General features: G+C 30.7%; 3 protein-coding genes across 5 annotated transcripts in view; 2 read left to right on the forward strand and 1 right to left on the reverse strand.

The window, feature by feature from the left end:
* Positions 1 to 28: 28 nt before the first annotated feature.
* Positions 29 to 22,414, forward strand: part of LOC144847448 (coiled-coil domain-containing protein 174-like) — a 54,694-nt gene continuing 32,308 nt past the window's right edge. The window contains exons 1-10 of one of the 2 annotated variants that reach the window (XM_078703822.1): positions 29 to 177; positions 518 to 616; positions 838 to 938; positions 1,288 to 1,349; positions 1,551 to 1,686; positions 2,014 to 2,115; positions 2,227 to 2,369; positions 2,828 to 2,922; positions 3,048 to 3,327; positions 3,710 to 3,815. In XM_078703822.1, the coding sequence (XP_078559948.1) occupies positions 139 to 177; positions 518 to 616; positions 838 to 938; positions 1,288 to 1,349; positions 1,551 to 1,686; positions 2,014 to 2,115; positions 2,227 to 2,369; positions 2,828 to 2,922; positions 3,048 to 3,327; positions 3,710 to 3,810 (1,158 nt within the window). In that variant the 5' untranslated portion in view covers positions 29 to 138 and the 3' untranslated portion in view covers positions 3,811 to 3,815. Of the gene's footprint in view, positions 178 to 517; positions 617 to 837; positions 939 to 1,287; positions 1,350 to 1,550; positions 1,687 to 2,013; positions 2,116 to 2,226; positions 2,370 to 2,827; positions 2,923 to 3,047; positions 3,328 to 3,709; positions 3,879 to 22,414 lie in introns of those variants that run through there. The other variant, XM_078703820.1, reaches the window with a different exon arrangement.
* LOC144847456 (autophagy protein 5-like) lies at positions 4,243 to 9,464 on the reverse strand. Its single transcript, XM_078703833.1, has 8 exons — positions 9,326 to 9,464; positions 8,730 to 8,857; positions 8,395 to 8,522; positions 7,991 to 8,069; positions 7,440 to 7,602; positions 6,478 to 6,569; positions 6,071 to 6,182; positions 4,243 to 5,427 (listed from the first exon to the last, which is right to left on the reverse strand). The coding sequence occupies exons 2-8, from the start codon at positions 8,838 to 8,840 to the stop codon at positions 5,297 to 5,299; spliced, it is 816 nt and encodes a 271-aa protein (XP_078559959.1). The 5' UTR covers positions 8,841 to 8,857; positions 9,326 to 9,464; the 3' UTR covers positions 4,243 to 5,296.
* Positions 9,832 to 22,414, forward strand: part of LOC144847405 (uncharacterized) — an 88,801-nt gene continuing 76,218 nt past the window's right edge. Inside the window, exons 1-8 of one of the 2 annotated variants that reach the window (XM_078703743.1) lie at positions 9,832 to 9,937; positions 11,013 to 11,079; positions 11,624 to 12,151; positions 12,695 to 12,766; positions 13,382 to 13,447; positions 13,714 to 13,764; positions 14,015 to 14,086; positions 14,481 to 15,011. In XM_078703743.1, coding sequence (XP_078559869.1) covers positions 11,064 to 11,079; positions 11,624 to 12,151; positions 12,695 to 12,766; positions 13,382 to 13,447; positions 13,714 to 13,764; positions 14,015 to 14,086; positions 14,481 to 15,011 — 1,336 coding nt within the window. In that variant the 5' untranslated portion in view covers positions 9,832 to 9,937; positions 11,013 to 11,063. The remainder of the gene's footprint in view (positions 9,938 to 11,012; positions 11,080 to 11,623; positions 12,152 to 12,694; positions 12,767 to 13,381; positions 13,448 to 13,713; positions 13,765 to 14,014; positions 14,087 to 14,480; positions 15,012 to 22,414) is intronic. The other variant, XM_078703744.1, reaches the window with a different exon arrangement.

Here is a 22,414-nt window from a genome sequence, read left to right on the forward strand (position 1 = left end):
AACTAAACGCGTTTTTTTTCCCACAAAACGCGACCGACATGCAGCAGCACACAAAACACAACATACACACAAAATCAAAACAAAATCTTGAAACGATAGCCTAATTAGGCCTAATTCTATAAAGAAAACATTCAAACTATGAGCTTTAAACGAAATATAAATGTCAACGCCTCGTCGGTAAGTATCTATTGTATTTTAGATTATTAATGAAATATTAAAATTGCTACTGTTTATATTTTACACAAAAATAAATAGGCTAGGCCCAGCACAGCAGCAGCAGTGTAGAATCATCGGAATACTCCCTGTCGTAAAATCAATAATGCCCTAATTTCTGGTCGATTCGACCCTTTGAGATTGCGCATGAGCATGTAGGCCTAGTTTTTGTTATTATAAATTACAATAAATTAGCATCCACAAATGTAGGGATATTACAGTGTAATTATTAATAAACCTACTTCTTTTTATTACACAGGATGGATGCTAAAATAGATTTTTTTTTATTTTGTTTTCTTTGCAGCTTGTAGGTTTGAAAGCAGAGTTATTTAAAAAACAACAGGAATTTCAAAAGGAACGTCTTGAGAATTCTGGTGTTAAAAAAGCAACGCCTATTGCAAAGGTTTGTATTTAAGTAATTTTCAGTCAGATTATTGAAATAAATAATTTATATCGACTACAGTCGTAAAGTTGTAGGTTCAGAAAAGCAAAGTCCATTTCTCATCATACAAGATAAACAGGAAAAAGATATTTAGATTATTAGAAGTAGACATAATTAATTATTAAATTTTGACAATTTTTATTTATTTAAACACATTTTTTTTTCATATCCAATATTTAAAGAAACCTAGCGTATGGAATAAGAAAAATGCAGGAGTCGCACAACGTGCAACGAAAGATCAAGAAAAAGCGTCAGAAGAAAGGAAAGATCTTGATAAATCTAGGTAAATTATTAAGAATAACTTGAATAGAATAAAACTACTTGTTCATTTGAATTTCATTATATTATTTATTTGACCACCAAACCATAATGTTTTAAATAAACAGTGATGAATTGGTCAGGAACTGCTAAAGTAAATAAGATTACTATAACTACAAAATTCAGCAGTCCCATGATCTTTATCTAAATAAATTTATAATAAACTAAATAAAATAATATTATATAAAATGAATATATTTATACGTGTATACTCAAAAATAAAATAAATATTTAAAATATATGTAGATGTAATTTAAACTGTTTGTTTCCGTTCCATACAAGTCCTTGTACAGTTTTATTTTCTATTTTTTCAGAGTCTCACTTGAAGCAAAAACTAAATTGTATGATGAGATGACCAAAGGAAACCACATACCAGGTATTCTTTAGTTCATTTGACCACCATCAGGAGTATAAATCATATTAATACATTTTCTATTGGTAGTAAAGGTGAATATAAAAAAATGGCTACTAAGTATTATTTGATAATTTTTAAAAAACTATTTACATATATTTAATATTTAAACTTTCCAAAGTTTTTTTAGTTAGTTCGTTCTTACAATAAATGCTTATCTTTCAGATGAGGATGGGAGTGGTCGATTTCTGGTTGATTTTGAACAGAAAGCTCTCAGTAAAATAAAGCAGCAGTCACATCATTCAGAAGATGTTATAAGTAATGATAATATTCCTGATCCAGCTGGACCAGAGGAAGAATGGTAAGGACAAGTGTCTACATTTGTGGTCTGACATGCTTGCCTACCAATCCCAGTGTTCTAGGTTCAAAGCCTATCTCAGTCACAGTAAAAAGGCGCTTATCAATAAAGACTTTGAGTTTAGAAAGTATGGGTTTGTTTACCATTCTGCCAAGTCCATATTGTTAGTTGTGTGTGTGAAATTTATAAAAAATAATATAAAAAAAATACAATTTAAAAGCCTACTAATATGGTGTTTGTGTGAAACTAATGTAAATGCACAATGTGTGAAGGAAATTATTAAATTATAATATACATGTTAGGTGAATAAATAAATTTATTTTATTTTAGGGTTGACTATGTTGATTCTTTAGGTCGTTCTAGACGATGCATGAGAAAAGACCTTCCTGAGCTGATGGCAATGGACATAGAGCTTGTAGGACCTCAAACAGAGTAAGTAAATACAGTAAATAGCAAGTAGTAGTAGGCATTCCAAAAAGCAGTATACAAACAACAATGTTTTTTTTAATTTTTAATACAAACAACAATAATCTTCTTTTGTAGGCCAAATGAGGATGATGAGAACCCTGATTTGATGTCATCTGATATGTATCGAGAGATGCTACGTAAGAAATGGGAGAAAGAGGAGGAAGAGGCGCTAAACAGGCCCTCTGGACCAGTTCACTATCAAAATGTCAGATATGATGGTATGCATTCAATCATTACAACCTTTGTATAGGTTTATTTCATATTTTCTTGCTGATTTTGTCATGTTCTTTTCTTCAAAAATGTTTGTTTGAAACCCACATGAGTGATGAAGTGTTATTTTTTTAAAATCATGTATCTTCTTTCGTAGACCAAATTTATTTTAATTTCATATGTTCTTCTCGAGTTGTCATGAAGTCCCTCTTGCTTTCATCAAGTATGATAAATAAATAATCAATGCAATTTCTTTTTATGATAATCAATACAATTTCTTTCTATGATAATCAATAATCAATACAATTTCTATGACAGACAATAATCAATACAATTTTTATGATAGACAATAATCAATACAATTTCTTTCTATGATAATCAATAATCAATACAATTTCTTTTTATAATAATCAATACAATTTCTTTCTATGATAATCAATAATCCAATTATTAATTGTATTTTTAGAGGTCCGAGATATGGGTGTTGGATATTTCAAATTTTCAAAAGAAGAATTACATAGGACAAAGCAAATGGAAGCATTGGAAACGCTTAGAGATGAGGTAGAGTTTTGCTTTTATACGTATGAGGTGATGTAGTTATGGTTTAATTTTGTTAGGAGGCCAGCCAGGCAATTGTTACTAAAATGACCATTTTTTAAGCAATTTCTTTTACATTATGTTAATAGACAATTGATCAAAGAGCTCGACGAGAAAGATTGAGAGAGAAACGTAAAGCAGCTATTAATGCTCGTTTAGAAAAAGTAAAACAAAGAAAGCGTTTGAAAGGGGAATTAGTAGAAGATGATAAAGAAGAAGTTAAGACAGAAGATGAAACAAAAGTAGAAGAAGCAGTTTTAGAAACCGCTTTACCAACGACGTCATTTAGAGAAAGACCGCCAACAACGTCATCATTTGGACAGCGACCTGCAACACAGGCCAAAATAAGGGAATGGGATTTGGATAAAGGTTTGTATTTTATAAAAACTCATTTATTCAATGATCTTAAAAATAATGAAATTTACCTGTTATGAGTCTTAATTGTAATCTTCACAATAGAAGTTTGAATGTATTCATTTGGGTATTTTTAAAATTCACACAAAATTTATTAGAATTGTACATTTTATTACTGTAGTGCATATTTGAAATGGTAGGTTTAATATAGTCCAGCAACTTTGCTAGGTCTACACCATCAAACTAGAGTGATGTGCCTAAATATGGTAGTAATATGCCCAAATATGGTAGTGATATGACACCATCATGTCCATATATGGGCACATCAAATTTTTTTGTCACATAAAATTTGATAGTGTAGACGGAGCTTTACACAATATTTTTATTTGTTTGTCAGATCCATCTGAATTTGTAAAGAATAAATGGAGGACAGACAGAAGCAAGGAACGTGATCCACTATTTGCGCCACCATCAAATTACCAAAGTCATAAATCATAAAAAAACATTTTCCGTACAACTTTAAGAAGAGATTTTGCGTACTATATTTAATAAAAGAGATTATTAATACACACTTACAATTTGTAAAAGAATAATTTGTTTGCCTTCCTTGTTTTTATATGTACGTGTACCGTAATTTATTTTCTGTCAGCACTGTTGACCGTGCATCTAATTTCAAGTTTTCTATCCGCATGGTGTTCTGTGCGACCTAGTTCATGATCAACCATTCCGATAGTACCCACTCCAAGTATTGACTATCGCAGTGATGGAAAACTTTCAATTACATGCCTGACTGACCACGTCAACAGCGTCATCCTTTTGTGTTTGTCTAAACACTGCCTCAGCAAAAACTCGCTTGCCAACATCCCTAAAAGTCAACAGCTCATTTTTAACAATGAAACAGCACATTACAATTGTTGTAAAAAGTTATTTTATTTTACCATCATTTTAGTTTTGTTTACAAGTTTACAGAACTTTAAATCATATGTTTACAGTTATCCATTATTATTGTTTCATGGGAAGAAATAAAATATTTGTTGAAAAATAACATTTAAATTATATGTGAATAGCCATAGTAATATTAAACTGTATATATCTGAAAGAACCCATTGACAGAACTCACTCTTTTCTGGCACAATGAATATAAAAGTATAAAGTGAAATTTAATAGTGTTATTAAATAAGTGGAAGATTTACATTAATTGTAACAATGTACCTATTATTGCACATATAATTATATATTTGATCACTTACTACATACTAGATTACTATCTGACTCTATTAGACTAAATACCTACAGTAGTTTACTGTAGATAAGTATACTGTAGATATGTAGGTCATTTTGTATTGTGCTGTATAAACAAAAGGACTAGGGACAGAAATTATTCATTTGAAGACATTAGTGTATTACCAAATGAATTGCACAACATTGCTTAAACTTACCTCAATTTCAGAATCTCTATTTTAACATGAATTGTTAATTAATAAAGCTTTGTCTACACTATTAAACTAGTTTGACAAAATAAGTGTGATGTGCCCAAATATGGTAGTGATATGCCCACATATGGTAGTGATATGACATCATTGTGTCCAAACATGGGCACATCACACTTTTTTTGTCACATAAAGTTTGATAGTGTAGACAGAGCTTTAGAAGTGGGACATTAAGCATATAGCCTATGTCATCAGTACCATAGGCACCTCAAATTTAGAATATTATAATACAAAGAATAGGATCAGTTCAGCACTTCATTTAACCAGTTTCAGGCCCTGCTTCCCCACCCCTATTTCTAAATCCTGGATCCACCACTGACCACCTTACTATTTGCCCTTACCCTTAGTTTACTAAGAACTTTATTCCATTGTACATTTATTAGTTATAATTGTTTTAGACACCCAATTTAACACCTTGTTAACACCTACATTTTATTCAATTTTTAATCATATAATTTCAGATTGATAATACCAAGGTAAAAATACAATACTTTTTAAGTTCTATTAACAACACAAATATGTAAGAAGTTATCAGGATGACTGAGGTGTTCACTAAGCCACTGGATTGGGGTGTCAAATGGAGGCTCTGTACCTTGAACCAATACTTTCACAGCCTCAACTGATTCTGAGGATAAGAAAGTAAGTAAAGTCAGTACTAAAAGTACTAATGATTTTATTCAAGTGGAGGCTCTGTACCTTGAACCAATACTTTCACAGCCTCAACAGATTCTAAAGGTTAAAAAATCAATCATTTATTAACAACAAAAATGCAAACTTGATTTTATTTATTGAAATGAAAACCACTGGATTGGTATCAAATGGAGGCTGTGTACCTTTTTTAATTAAGTCATATCAAAGGATAGATAATCAGAAGTTGTCTGCCCTCCTCCATTCTTGTGTTTATAGTTTTTTTGTAATCTTATGTCTTAAGCTCTGTCTACACTACCAAACTAGTTTGACAAAAAAAAGTGTGAGTGCCCAAATATGGTAGTGATATGCCCAAATATGATAGTGATATGACATCATCGTGTCCATATATATGGGTACATTACATTTTTTGTCACATAAAGTTTGATAGTGGGGACAGAGCTTTACCTTTTGGATGAAATAAATATACAGTATTATTAAAGCTTACTGTACCAATAATTTATAAACTACAACATTCCTAATGATTTTCTTTACTGTAACAGGATCATGTGATCACAACCTATTGATTCTGTTGAAATCATGTGTTATTGCTGTTACATAACAACTGCCTTTACGCTTACCTCGATCAGGAAAAGTATCAGGTAGGAATTCTTTTAATAGATGGCCTAGAGTAAGAGGTTCACCATCTTCTGAGTATGGCTTAAACAATCGTTGTAAATACATCTTATCCGGCTACGAAAAGAAAAAAGTACACTATAAAACTTTATGTGACAAAAAATGTGATGTGCCCATATACTGTATGGACATGATGATGTCATATCACTACCATATTTGGGCATATCACCACCATATTTGGGCACATCACCATCATATTTGAGCACATCACTACCGTATTTGGGCATATCACTACCATATTTGAGCATATCACTACCATATTTGGGCACATCACATTTTTTTTGTCAAACTAGTTTGATAGTGTAGATAGAGCTTAATAATAAACAGTTGATTGATTGTATTCTGTACTTACCTCATAGATTTTAAAAGGTACATATCTAAAAGGTTCTTCATTTTGATGCTCCATAAGTTTTCGATTTGTTGTCCAAAACTGATCAAATTTGTCTGGTAAAATAGAGTTGCACAGAACTTTTATTTTACTAGAAATCACAACAAATGAAATAGTGCAATAATATCTCTCTATAATTGTGTATATTATAATGTATTTCAGTAGAGGTTCCTGTGATATATGTATTTCAGTAGAGGTTCCTATGATATAACTGTATGTATTTTAGTACTTTGCCTGTGATATATGTATTTCAGTACTTTGCCTGTGATATATGTATTTCAGTACTTTGCCTGTGATATATGTATTTCAGTACTTTGCCTGTGACATATGTATTTCAGTACTTTTCCTGTGATATATGTATTTCAGTACTTTGCCTGTGATATATGTATTTCAGTACTTTGCCTGTGATATATGTATTTCAGTACTTTGCCTGTGATATATGTATTTCAGTACTTTGCCTGTGATATATGTATTTCAGTACTTTGCCTGTGATATATGTATTTCAGTACTTTGCCTGTGATATATGTATTTCAGTACTTTGCCTGTGATATATGTATTTCAGTACTTTGCCTGTGATATATGTATTTCAGTACTTTGCCTGTGATATATGTATTTCAGTACTTTGCCTGTGATATATGTATTTCAGTACTTTGCCTGTGATATATGTATTTCAGTACTTTGCCTGTGATATATGTATTTCAGTACTTTGCCTGTGATATATGTATTTCAGTACTTTGCCTGTGATATATGTATTTCAGTACTTTGCCTGTGATATATGTATTTCAGTACTTTGCCTGTGATATATGTATTTCAGTACTTTGCCTGTGATATATGTATTTCAGTACTTTGCCTGTGATATATGTATTTCAGTACTTTGCCTGTGATATATGTATTTCAGTAGAGGTGCTTGTGACTAAATTGATTACCGTTTTGAAGTCCGCTCCATAGTTGTTTGTGGTCTCTTCTTTGCATGTTGTTGATCACTATACCTCTATGTTTAAGAACATCAGCTTCTTTGACACAAGACATGTAATGGGCCTCTATCGCCTCCTTATCACGACAGTGAAGGATTTCTTGCTCCGGGTAGCTCTATACAAAATACAAGGTATATATATAGTATACATTAATGAATACAAAAGTAATGGGCCTCTATCACCTCCTTATCACGACAGTGAAGGATTTCTTGCTCTGGATAGCTCTATACAAAAATGAATACAAGATGAAAACAAACAATGTATAAGCACACAAAGTGTTACTGCACCTTTATACTTTCAACTAGTACAATTTCTAATGTTTTAATGGAACACTTCACAAAATAACATTACAACATATATATGTGTGTTTATTAAAATAAAGGTGGTTTAGTCATATTTATTTTGCCAATCATTGAAAAATGTTTTTTTCAATATTGGTGTTAATCTCAAGTCTGAAATGTAATCAGTATTTTTAATAGTATCAAGAACTATACTGACATTACCTTAAAATGGACAGTTAGCTTCCATGGTAGTGTTCCACTGGATGCTAGCAAGTCATATAATACACCTACTGGGTAATGCCTGCAAATATAAAGAAAATCACAAGAAACAAATTTAGATAATATCAGATGGCATATACACATAAATATTACTACATACAGTAAGGGGTATAATTTTGTGTTAAGGAGCGGTACATTTGTTGTTTGAGATTTAAATTATTTAGCTTAATACCATCATTCACCTCAAAAGCAGCAGAAATCTGTATTTTTTCAGAGTAAGGTCCAACTATGACGGCGTCGCACAATGCAACATATTTTTATACGGACACTGTTTGAGTTGGGTCAGTAATAAATGGCTGGTTTAACGTTAGAGAGAGGTTTTGGTTGTCCAGTAAGTACGTTCTTACCATTTAAGTGGCTGGCCCTCAAAATCAAACCATATTTCATCAGTGTCTACAGATTCTCTATATTTCTTGAAATGTCTCTGAACTTTTTCAGTAACTAATGTAAGGTAACTGAGCCTAGGCAACAGAAGCTGCAAGAAAATGAAAATGTGGTATTCAATTCATTAAAAAATAACCTTTGGGGGGTATTCAGGAATTGTGTGAATTTCTTCTCTTTTAGTTTAACATCGTTCACTGCACTTTTTGTGTAAAAAGAAAAAAAAAGATTTTTTGTTTTTTGTAGTGTAGATTATCTGAACTTATAAAATATGGATCTGGTGTATACTGAAGTAACTTACAAAATATGGATCTGGTGTTTCTACTGAGGTAACTTCGTCAGGTGAAAGGTCAAAACATGCTGGAATTCTTCCTTCCCAAACTTCTCTTAAAACTTCCCTGTCATCTGCCATTATATAACTGTGTAACACTGAGAAACATAAACAAAAGAACACATCATCATATACTATAATACAGATACAGAGAGAGTACAGTCAGTGGTACATCATATAGCCTAGGCCTATATCATTAAAAAAGAATCAAACGATATTTTTAATACACCGCCAGTATAAATAAGGGAATACATAATAAATTAGTATCCTATAGACTAATCTAACTAACCTTTAACTCTAACCAAACTAAGGAAACATTGGTTTACTTTTTGTATTCATCAAACCTTATAAAAAAATTATAAAGCTAGGCCTACATAATGGGATTACCGGGACGTGCAATCAAGCAAATATTACGGGACAGTTTAGTTCATCATGGAGTAAATGGTTCAGTGCATGCACAGTGAGTGGCATTTAATCCCTAGCCCAGATTCTACAACAATCATCCTGGCTACAGTATTGCATTAACTTAATTAGTAATAAAAGTAACAGTAACAGCATATGTTTACCAATTAAATTTAAAGAGGGTGCAAAAATAATCTTGCGCAGCCTGCAGAAGTTTCCGCGAAAAATGGCGGAACATCAACAATATAGTAGGCTAAATATGAGAACTTAACAAGAGAGGGAGTGTAATAACTTTTGCGAAAATGTAGTAACCAATCAAACCATGGAATCATGAATATTCATCCATATGATCTAACTCACGTGCTCAAACGCCACCAAGAGGCTGCTCAGCTAGCTTCCTCCCTTTTATCTTTGCTTTTCTAAGAAAGGATCATCCTTCGACGATCAGGTAGAGACAGAATTCACTTTATTTTTGGAGTAAATACATACATTTTGGTTTTTGAAAGTTATTGATTAGAAGCAAACCTCAATTTTACCAGTTATGTACATTAATATATACACGTTTATTTTAATAGAATTCAATCAAGTAGTAGTTAGCAGGCGTAACCTTTGTCGATTTTGCCAGTACTGTATTTATAAAACCAGGAAAAACCATTTTACAGGATTAGGAGGCCTGGGAGTGAATTTGTGCAGGTGCTCTGTAACATGTATATGCTGTACATCAAGATACCTGAGCCTCCTTTGCATGTGAATGCTACAAGTTACATTGGTGAATTGTAAGTAAATGCATTTTAATAGAATTTTCACCCAATAGTATTTTTTTAAATATTTTTATTCGTCTTAATTTTTGGTTAGATTGCCAGAGGCCCGATCGTCTCAATAGTAGTAGGCATAATATAGAACGGGGATTGTATTTACGCCTAGGTGTCGACGTAGACACTTCGTTTTTAAAAGAAATTTTGAAGCTTTTTTCCATTAATATGATAATAGTATTCGGCATGTTATCAAGCAATGTCTTGCCAGGAGCAAACAATAGGCATAGGCATTAAATGAAACAATTTAATTTAGTTGAAATGACATGAAAACAATACAAATATACAAATTAGATATACAAAAGAATATAAATGAGTTACATTGAAAAACAAATGAAATTATCATAAAGTTAGTATATGATGAAATCAGGTGATCAGTAATTTGAGCTTGATGCAATTTTTGATATCTTGTGGATCTTCCATTTGTTTTCACGATTAATCGAAAGTGAGTACATCACAAAAGCAAAACGAAAATATCAATCCACGTGCAAACAATGCATTCTGGTATTTATAGCAAGAATCTAAATTATTAGAATCTACTATTTTTCACATTTTTAACTGTTTAAAGACGGAAACAATTATTGCAATAGGTCCATGGAGTATTTTATATTTGCATAAAATGCAGTTTGTAACCTTAAATTAGATCGAAAAATTATATTGAAAAGGCTTTAATAAGGTTAAAAAAGAACTTGCGCTTCCTCAAAATACTTTTTCATTCCTTCAACATTTTATTTTGTTCCCTTTCCACAATGTTTGTGTTTAATTTTCCTTTTCACAGAATATCTTTGTATTATGTAATTTTATAAACTTTCAGAAAAGTTGGAATATTTTGAAGAAACAAAATGATTTTTATTAGTACAGTATTTCATTCCCATTTCAAATTAATGGGTTCATTTACATAATGTCCTTTTATGGCCTCCGTAACTTTTTAAAGTTTTTTGAATTTTTAGTCCTCTCTTACTGACTTAATGTATAATAATACAAATGATAATTAATTTTAATTTTTGGTTTGTTTGTAACACATTTCTTCCGTTTGTAGAAAAAGTTTGTCTGAAACATCTTTACAAAGCTAAAAGATTTAGTTAACAACATGGCATCCTCTAAAGGTAAGTTTACACATTTAAAGAGTAGATTTATGATACACCTGGAGTCAATGTCAATTTACCTTTGAATATTGTGCAGTTAGATTCTGTTTGTTGACCCCCAAAAAGCCACTGCATCATAGTATTACTGTAATAATATACTTTATTTTCTCATGGACAACATTTGATTCACCCAAGGGTGCAAGGCCACACATTGTAAAAAACAAAATGACATGAACGTAACCATAAAGAAACTAAAACATAATTTAAAAGGTAAACTAAGCCCCACCGGACACCAACCCAAGCCTTTGTTATTGAGCTACGTCATATGTCACTGTCAGTCATGATTATCTTCAATGCAATGATATATAGTCTTGTTTTAAGTCTATGGCTATGCTTGTAAAAACTAGCACTTCACATTCCCACACATGTCCCACACTTCATGATTGGTGGATTTGTACATCTTTCAACTCTACTTATGTTATCTTGTTTTATTAGGATTATGTCAACTTTTGGTCCTTTACAAAACCCTCTTAGAAATATAATGGTGTTTTACTTTTCTTTCTAGAAATCTCTGAGGATGATTTTAATCAACTGATGACTGATACAGCAGAATGGTATGATAGACATAACTACCTTACTCCATTGAAACTTTTATACAAAGACCATCTGGCTATGTCTAACGTGCATGTGGAGAGAGCTAAAAGTGTCATGGATCTACTACAGGATTTAACAGCCTCTGGAAGTCTGAGCTCATCAAATCTTGCTATTTTATATGATACAGTAAAGATAACCAAGCAATTTGGCTTTAAATCAAAAGTTAAGATACAACCTCCAGAAAATATTAAGGAGCATAAAGTAATAACACCTTACAGACAAAAGCTTTTTCAGCTTGGAGCAGAACTTAATAGTGATGAAGTATCTACACTTGATTCTTTACATAACAATCCAGTAAAGAGATATCAGGACAGCTGGAGTTTGATTATGGACTTTGAACACAGAGGGATCATTGTTGAGGATGTGAAAACGATGGAAAGATTTCTTACAGATTTAAAAGCCAATCAAATGAACTGGGCTTTGAGGATTTTTTTGGATGGTTGGTTTATTTGTTTTTATATTCTTGATAACATCATGGTTAAGTTCTAATATTACATATTTACTGGAAATAATCAAAGTCTGTAACCAGTAACAGAGACAGATTCAAATGCATTGGTAGAGAATGAACTGTTGTTTTTGTGTGTTTTATATTTAAAATACAAATTTAAAATGAAGAAGACATTGTACTAAAGTTCTGTATTTAAAAATAATAGTGCAGTAAAAACATTGTAGCTAATTCTTGTTTAGTGAAATCCACCTTTTTATTGGTTTTACGAAAGAAATAGTATTAGTATAACTAATTACATTTCCTTGCATACTCAGGTGTACTGTACTACCTAGCTGACTACTGCATGCATTTTACTATACTGAGTCTGAATTGACCAATTTAAATTCAAGGCCTACAGTAAAAACAATTGTGTAAAATTAAAAATATATTATAACATTATACAAGCTAAACATTGTAGACCTGCCTATTATTTGTTTAGTTAATATTATTTAGTGGTGGTGTATATTTACATGTTATTTGTACTATTTTATGTAGAATTGCATGAATCAGTAATGGGGACTTCCTCTTCTAACATTGAAGAGTGTAACTTACCACCAACAGATAAAGGTAAGTGAAAAGTGAAGTAAAGAAAAAGTTCTATACAAAATAATAACTGACTTTGATGATTATCTTGAAAATACTACAAGTGTAAATAGTGCCTTTCTGTTTGTAATGTTGTTTTGTTTATTAGCCTTTAATTGGTATGTTTTACTTTAATATAAAATAAATAAAGTGAAATGATAATGCATATAATTTAACTATAACATTGTACCAAAATCCTTCAACTATTAGAGAAATTTAGTATTAGATGTGAAGGTACAGGAGCTTTATTTTGGAATTCACTTTCTGTTGATAGCCGTAAAATAAATTCAAAGGAAGTGTTAAATTAATTTATATAAATTATTTACTTAAGAGTATAAATATCAATAATTACTGTAATTGGAACTAAATTTGAATATGTTGTAACTGGATTGTTTTTACTACACAATGCCATTATTCTTATTTATTATATTTTTTTGTGTATAAAAGTTGGTTAAAATCAACAAAAGAATTTTTTTTTTTAATGATATTAATTTATTTGTTGTTTTTGGGTTGGTAATATAAGTTAGTTATAAATATATTTTTGCAAACCTGTGTCTTGTTTTAGGAACTAAAGGTTTTTTACTTATAATTTAATTTCAGAAGTTTCATGTGATCACATTAATGAAAGTATGAACCTTCAGCAGATAGCAAAGACAGCAACGAAACGTAAGATTTTCAGTTGATTCTATCTAAAATGCCATAATTTGTATAGTATCATTGGCAAATGCCATAATTTGTATAGTATCATTGGCAAATGCCATAATTTGTATAGTATCATTGGCAAATGCCATAATTTGTATAGTATCATTGGCAAATGCTACAATTTGTATAATAATTAATTATCTTTGGCAAATTCCCAAAGACAGCTGCGTAATTTTTAAGAAAAGTGCATTATTGAAGCACATTTCTATACGTTTTCTTTTATTTCATAGGTAAAACCTCACAAAGTTCTAAATTAACAAAGAAACAAAAGCTAGACCACGGTAAGTAACTATATATATTTATTTTTAAAGTAAAGTGTGTTTTTGTATTTAAAATGTTGTGTTCAAAAGGATTCTGCATACATTTTGCAAACATGATTAGTTCACAAATAATATATTTATTAAGTAAACCATAGAACTCAATATTTTTGTTAAAAATATAAAACTTAAACAAAATTATACAACTTGTTCAAGCACACTGTTCAATGTGTATCCTAAAATAGTATTTTTATTGTGTATTGGTTTTACTTAGGTGTTGAAGAAACAGTAATGGAGACTTCCTCTTCTAACTTTGAAGAAAATAAACTAACACCAACAGACAAAGGTATGTACAAGTAACAAAAGTTTAAAATAAATTGATAAAAAAAGTGACTTAAATGATATCTTGACCATACTCCAAATTATTTAATGTTGGTTGTAGCAGAACAACTTTTGTTGGAATCACATAGTGTCCTGCAAACCTTACTTTACTGGTGGTAGGTGGTTTCTAATTTATGTTTCTGTCGTATATTTTGTCACCACACAATTTAAAATTGAATTGGTTGAATGACATTCTCAAATTAATAGTAAACACACCCAATCACATTGAAATGCTATTATGTCATTGCAATTTTGTAGCTGTATGGATACCATCATAAGTAAAAAAGAATTGTGTCTTAGGCATGACTTTAGAATACTGTATATTTGTATTTTATTTCATATTTTTCAAATTTTTTTAGGAATTTTAGAGAAAGATTTTAACTTTCTGAAAATAATTATCTCCAGTTATTTTGATGATCGCAACCAACTTGGTATGTTAAAAGTACTGTTTAAAGATCTTGTGAAAGAATCTAAACTATCAGGAATCACTAAGATGATAGATCTGTTAAATGTACTGGAATCAGCTGATGAATTCAATTATCAAGATCTTACTCTCCTGCATGATGTCATCAAGTTAACTGAACAATTTTCTCTCCAGCGTAAGCTTAAAGAAAAGATGCCATCATTTCCTGTCATTGACAAGCGAACACCAATTACTATGTTCCAAATCCACAGGCAGAAATTAGTTCAATTTGGATACTGTCTGACGCCAAGTGATGTATCAAAGATTGATGCAAGCTACAACACACCATTGAAGAAATATGAAGATAGCTGGGCTATGATAAGAGATCTGGAGCATAAACAGGTGATCACGCCAACAAAGATGGAAGAATTTATTGAAATATTGGAACGACTAGAACTCAAACGTGCTGTTTGCATTCTACAGGAAGGTAATGTACTGTATAGTACTTTAATACAGTATAGGTAATGTACTGTATAGTACTTTAATACAGTATAGGTAATGTACTGTATAGTACTTTAATACAGTATAGGTATATTAGCCTATGAAATCCATATAACAGTATTCTGATACTGTATTAAAAGTTGTTTTGCTTACAAAGACATAGTGACCCAATGTCAAAAGAAAAGAACACTCTCCCCAAAGCACAGATTATAGAGTTCCCATAAAGTTATTTATTGATTTCATAGTTTGATAAAAGTATTCAAAGTTTAATGAATGCTTTGAATTATTTCTGTGTGAATTATTTTGTATTGAGATCAATACACTTTTACCAACATGATTGTTTTTTTTCAGTGATTTTGTGGTCCGCAAAGTATATTTATTTTGTTGATTTTTTTCTGTTAGGTGAAATAGTAATGAAGTCTTCCTCTTCTAGCTCTGAAGAAAATAAGATATCACCAGTAGATGAAGGTAATTTTTAGCCCCTGATTCAATGGCATCCGTAAATTAATTGTAAAACAACCAATCACATAAACACATTTTTTTGTTTTTTGGTTTTTTTTTTCAAAATAGTGATTATTTTATTGACCTTTCATTCATTCATTCATTTATTTGATCAAAATCAGATAAAACAAGTAAATATGTTCAAGAATAAAACCGTATTAAAAACAACATATAAAGAAGAAAACTGTTATTGACCATGGGTTTTTGTACACTTAATAGATTTGTTCTACCATAACGACAAAAGCAAAATGTCAACATAATTGATACATTCTGTTGTTTCTATAAAACTATAATTCAAAAAATAAAACATTAAGAATAAACACACCTTAAAAAGTCGCTAACTCTGTCACATGATTGGAAATGAATTCATAAACCCTAAGAGGAAGGCTATTTAAAGTTACATTTGTTACATGTGATTACTTTTTTTTACTGAATTTTCATTGAATTTTATATTTATATAATGCAATTAATTCTTTAACAGCTATTAAGAAGTTTTTGAAGGAAGAACTACAAGACTTATACAAAGATATGAACCTGATGGGAACAGCAGTTTTTGATGAAGAACACAAAGTAGATATTGCAGATGTATTCACAGATCTCACATTACTTCAATCTACAAAACAAAAACAGGTTGACCAGGCAACAAGGCAGCAAGAAGCTAAACCTACATGTTTGGAGGAAGTATTGAAGATTATAAAATCTAAAAGGCCATGTAAAGTTCTACTTACAGGTAAAGGAGGGATGGGAAAGACAACTCTTCTCAGGTACATTGCTTATAACTGGGCTAAGGGTAAGGATGATACATTTTCTGACAAACTATTGTTTCTAATAAATATCAGAGACATGAAGGTAGGAAAGACAATCATAGATAGTATTGTTAAACAAATTAACCTTAGAAAATTTGCTAACCGTATGAAAAACATATTCAAATCCGAAGATTCTGTAGATCAGATTGAAAATTTCATAATAGAAAATGAGGATGAAATAGTGATACTATTAGATGGATTAGATGAGTTAAAGAAAGGTGCTGAAAATCCATTAAACCTGTTATATTTTAGATCAAATGACAATAATACCACATTAATAACATCTCGACCTGTAAACATTAGTACATTTGTTGAAAACTGTGATGTGCATGTTCAGGTCAATGGATTTAGTAAAGAAAGCAAGAAGCTTTATATTAAGAAATACTTTAAACATAATCCTGAATTGGGAGAAAAGTTGATTACCAAATTAAACTTTGAACGATCATGGCGAATTGAAAATGAAACAAAACACTTAAAACAACTGTGTTCATCTCCATTGTTATTACTTATAATTTGTAGCATGTGTGAACAATCCACTTCTAAGCCAATGGCAGATGAAATACTTCCAATTACCATGTCAGATTTTTTTAAAGAATTTATTTGTTGTACTTTAAATCAACATACAAAGGTTGACGAACATAAGATTGCAGAAATATGCGAAATTCAAGCTCCATATAAAAAGGCTACATTTGCACTAGGTCAATGTATGTTTAACGGCCTGATGGAAAACAAGCTCTATATCTATAAAAATGAGTTTGAGGGTATGGTTGACAAGGATACAGTAGAATTAGCACTTAAACTTGGATTTGTTTACAAAAAAGCATCTAGTATTAAAACCAATAGAAAGGCAGTGTTTGCACCACCACACAAGCTAGTTTCAGAGGCGTTAGCAGGGTTTTACCTTGCTAATGCATGTTTGTCAAATGATATGAAAGAAGAAGAGTGTAAAAAGATGCTGTTAAATCCATATCTACACATGACAATCATATTCACTATAGAATTCCTAGGTAAAGATGCTGGTAAAATTATAAAACATTGGTTAAAATTGAAAACAGCTTCAAATTACTATTCACTAGCTAAATATTTCAGCTATGTAAAACCAGAACATGAAATACATGTAATACGTGAGTTACCAAACATATCAACTGATGCTGTGTGTGAGATAAGGAATGTTCTTCCTTATGATAAAACAATTGAAAACAAACATTTGGTACAACTTATGAACATTTGTTATGAAAGGTTTAAGGAAAATTGGGAAGATATTGTAGATACACTAAAAAATATCACAAAAACAAAAGACACTAAAGCAACAAAAACGTTTTGTTCTATGCTAGTTCATATCTATATCATTGTACATGGACTATTGAGTGATCATTATATAGATGATTATGATGGCAGTTTGTTTGAATTGCATTCATTGTTAGAAGACAGTGAGATTAATACCCTGTCAGCTGAAATGGACAGTTTTCAATTTAAATACAGATTTAGGAATATTCATTTTACAACGTCAACAAATCCTAAATTCTTGATTCATTTGTTAACATTTTCTTCTTCTAGTCTGTGTCTGAATTTCAAATCTGGTAGTATTACTGGTGATGTATTGAATCATGTTATTGATCAAGTAAATGATATCTCTTTAGAATTAAAAAAGATTGATATCAGTGATAATGATCTAAGTAATATTTCTATAGATTCACTGACAGTGTTGATGAGCATAACTCATTACATAAATTTGAGTAATTGTAAATTATCTGGTGCTGTATTCAATGCATTATTCAATAAGAAAGGCAAGGTTCTATTGAACAACATAAAGCTAAAGGGAAATGATCTATCAGATATAGATGGTCTTTCACTTTCCAAGTTAGTAAATCTAATGGATTGCAAGTATGATTCATTCAAATGGAGTGATTATAGCTTGTCAGTTGGTAATCTAGAAAGTCTTGCAGATGCCTGCCATGAACATGGTTGTACGTTGACATGGGAATATTTAGATTTAAGTGGTCTTCATTTAGCTGCAATTAAAGGATCCAAATTAGCTTTGTTATTGCAATTCTCTCCAGAATTGCGTCAACTTGACTTGGTTAATTGCAATCTCTCAGGTACTATTATAAGAGACCTATTGGAGGAATGTGAAGTAAACAAAGTGATATTAAAACCTGACATGCTTAAGCTAAAGGGAAATGATCTTTCAGATATAGATGGTGTTTCACTTGCCAAGGTGGTAAACGTAATAGATCCGTACTTCAAATGGAGTGATTATAACTTGTCAGTTGATAATCTAGAAAGTCTTGCAGATGCCTGCCATGAACATGGTTGTATGTTGACAAGGAGACATTTAGATTTAAGTGGTCTTCATTTAGCGGCAATTAAAGGATCAAAATTAGCTTGGTTATTACAATTCTCACCAGAATTATGTAAACTTGACTTGGTTGATTGTAATCTCTCTGGTACTATTATAAGAGACTTTTTGGAGGAATGTGAAGTAAACAAAGTGGTATTAAAACCTGACATGCTTAAGCTAAAGGGAAATGATCTTTCAGATATAGATGGTGTTTCACTTGCCAAGGTGGTAAACGTAATAGATCCGTACTTCAAATGGAGTGATTATAGCTTGTCAGTTGATAATCTATTAAGTCTTGCAGATGCCTGCCATAAACATAGTTGTTGGTTGAAATGGAAATATTTAGATTTAAGTAGTCTGTATAACAATAATTTTTCCAAATTAGCTTGGTTATTGAAATTCTCACCACATTTACGTCACATTGACTTATTTTTTGGCAGTTTACCACATACTTTTAAAATGGACTTATTGAAGGAATGTCGAGTAAACTCAGTGTTTTTAAAACCTGGTATGTTTAGGCTAAAGGGACATAGTAATAATATCTCAGATATAGATGGTTTTCCACTTTATCCCAGCTAGCAATTTGACGTTCGCTCGACGTCGGCAAGCGTTGGCAGACGTCGACAAAGTCGCGGGCAAATTACCGACGTTGTTACAACGTTATGACAACGTTTACTATAAGTAGAAGAAATAGGACTTCAGCCCAAAATGAATTTTCCTGATTACGTAATATCCGCCAGGTGTTTCTAATGAAGGTCGTTTCCGCTGTGTTCCGAGAAATGTTAACACATAGGAACATCGGCAATATAAACAAAAGGTGTATTATATAAGTTAAAGTGGCGGTAATTTTAAAAGATTTAAACAAAAGGTGTTTTAATATAATTTACAGTGGCGGGGGTTTTTTAAAGTTAGGCCAAGGTGTCGCGGTATAGCCCGGTAAGGGTGTTCGAGGAAGTGACGTCAATTAATCCTAATTCAGTAAAATTAATAATTTAACATACACATATTCAGGCAATATAGTGCCAGCCTTGCCATGGCCACCGTTCCTGAAAGATCTTCGAGATTATTTGAAAGAAGTCACAGGGTTCTACTTCAATTTTGTTTTGGTTAACAGGTACATATTTATTATATATCTATATATGTTTATATTTGCTATAATTAAATAATGCAAAGCTTCCTTATGGTTACATTGTTTATACATTTTGTACATTTGATTTATTCTCAATTTTACTCCCAAGATTGTATAATTGAACAATATCAGTAATCAGTCTTTTCGTCAACTATTAGAATCTCTCATTTTTTTATCTGCACAAAACTGTGTTTAATTATGTTGTATGGTTTATTGTTTTTATACTAAAAAGTTAAGTGCAAAAAGGATATTTATTTTCTAGCTTAAATTACAGTACAATTTATGTAAAAGACGATTTAAATATTTCCAAGAAACAAGTTCAAGAATGGCTGAGCAAACAAGATACTTATACATTACATAAACCAATTCAACGAAAATTCAAGAGAAACAGGGTACTTGTAACGACAATTGATGAACAATGGGAAATGGATTTGGTTGACTTGACTTCAATTAAACGCTATAATAAGCAAAACACTTTTTCTTATAACATGCATTGATGTTCTATAATAATATCTTAACACTTTTTTTAATTAATGTTACATTATATTTTTATATTTCTTATTTCTTTTCGGTAAATTTATTATTATTATGGTTGTAAATTATATTGAAATAGAATATGTGTTAAAATAAAGGTTGTGTTTTTTCTTTTAAAAGCAACAACAACGAAAATGAATTTGATCTTAGCGTGTTATTTAAGTATTTTATTTATTTTTTAATTTTCATTTGGGTGAATGAGGGTAATGAGTATGGATGAGTACTTAAGAAAAGTATATTATTACGATCCTAAGCATCCTGATAGTTTTGGTGGTGTGGACCGACTTTATCAAAATGTAAAATACGATTTAAATATTACCAAGAGACAAGTTCAAGACTGACTGAGCAAGCAAGATACATATACATTACACAAATCCATTCAACGTAAATTCAAACGAAACTGGGTACTTGTAAGTGTTATTGATGAACAATGGGGAATGGATTTGGAAAAATAACGTGTATAAAATTTGATTCAGACAAACTGTTTGACTTTAAATTTCCAAAAATCAAAGGAAGTCAATTTTGAAATAGTTGGTAGCATGGTACAAGGAATCGGACTGGAAAAAATAACAACAACTAATCCTAACAAAGTAACCCGTAAACCAAAATCTCACTCTCTACCATTCAAAAACAACATTTTTGATGTAGCGATTTTTTCAAGCGGTATTGTCATGAACGTATTGAAAAGAAAATAGTTTTATTGTCAATGATTTGTCAAGTGTTTTATTTTAATTTCAATTACTGTTGTATTGTATTTAGTTTTACCCGTTCATGTTGGCATGATCAATATTTGCTCAAACTCCATTTTATCGTTATGTTTGTAGTATTTTAGAGCTTCCCGATCATCGTAATAATGATATAACCAGAATTCGTAACCGTGTGTTAGATTCCACGCGTATTATATACATATTGTCTTACTTTAATTCCTTCTCTCGTTATTCACCCGATGTAGTTTGATCAAACAATTGTACCTGAGCCTGAAAGGTTAGTTGTTATGGTACAAGGAATCGGCCCGGAAAATAATTTGTTTTCTTTTCTGTTAAATTATTATTATGTTTGTGAATTGTGTATTGCAATAGATTTGTTTAATGAAATTAAATTAATTAGGCCTATGTTTTGACTTAATTTACTGTCAGTGTAAATTTGTAAAAGTAGTTTTCCTACTTTATTTCACGGTAAATTTATTTATCGACTTAATTTAATTTGTTTTCTTTTCTGTTGTTGTTAAATGTAATTGCAAACACACATAATAAATGATTGTGATTATAAATATTCTGTTTACTTCTTTTAATTTTAAACAGTACAATAGATCTGTAATGTAAAGTTATATTTTATATATAATAAGTAATATTACAAAAATAAACATACAAAATGTATAAAGCATAGATTAATTAAATTTAAATACAATTTCTTTATTTCAAAATGAATTTCATTTTCTACGTGTTTTCAATTTTAAATCTTTTAAGAAAGACACAATAGGTACTGCTAAAAAAATAAAACGCACACAAAAGAAAACAAATTTGAGACGCACGATATGTAACGACGGTTTCAATAAAAAGGCATATTATAAATGTAATTTTACCAAATTTATAAAGTAAAGTGTTATTATTGAGAAATATACATTTTAGATAAATGATAACACATCTAAAATTAATTAGAGAGATCAATACAATATGGTGTTCATAATAATGTTTTGATGACTAGAGGAAACATCTGAAGACATTCAACAAAAAACAAGCGTTAACATCATACCAGTCACTAAGAATGCTACTACTCTGAAAAAAAACATCTCCCTTCAAGCACAGAAACAAATTCTGAACGAAAATAAATAATAAAAATAATTAGTAAACGAAACACGCGCATTATAAATAAAATGAATAATTTAAGAATATTTGTTAAAATACCCACGAACAAAAAAAAAAAAAAAAGAAACATACTAACCGATTTATCGTCATTACGAAGTTCAAATAACGAAAACTTTTCCTTGAAAAATCCACAGGCGACACGTTTTACATTTTCTAACTGCAATTCAGTGTCACATTGTGTCGCAACACATGTACATACAACGAGTCCTGTCA

Source organism: Antedon bifida, chromosome 7 (assembly GCF_963402885.1).
Source record: "Antedon bifida chromosome 7, ecAntBifi1.1, whole genome shotgun sequence".
Classification (NCBI taxonomy): Eukaryota; Metazoa; Echinodermata; class Crinoidea; order Comatulida; family Antedonidae; genus Antedon; species Antedon bifida.

Bases quoted from the DNA above. Each gene is read 5' to 3' on its own strand.
- LOC144847456 (XM_078703833.1), bottom strand. From the start codon at position 8,840: ATGGCAGATGACAGGGAAGTTTTAAGAGAAGTTTGGGAAGGAAGAATT. The intron at 6,570-7,439 runs GTAATCAATTTA...CTATTTTACCAG, and splicing joins ATGGAGCGGACTTCAAAACG to ACAAATTTGATCAGTTTTGG. The intron at 5,428-6,070 runs GTAAGCGTAAAG...TCTTATCCTCAG, and splicing joins TGATACTTTTCCTGATCGAG to AATCAGTTGAGGCTGTGAAA.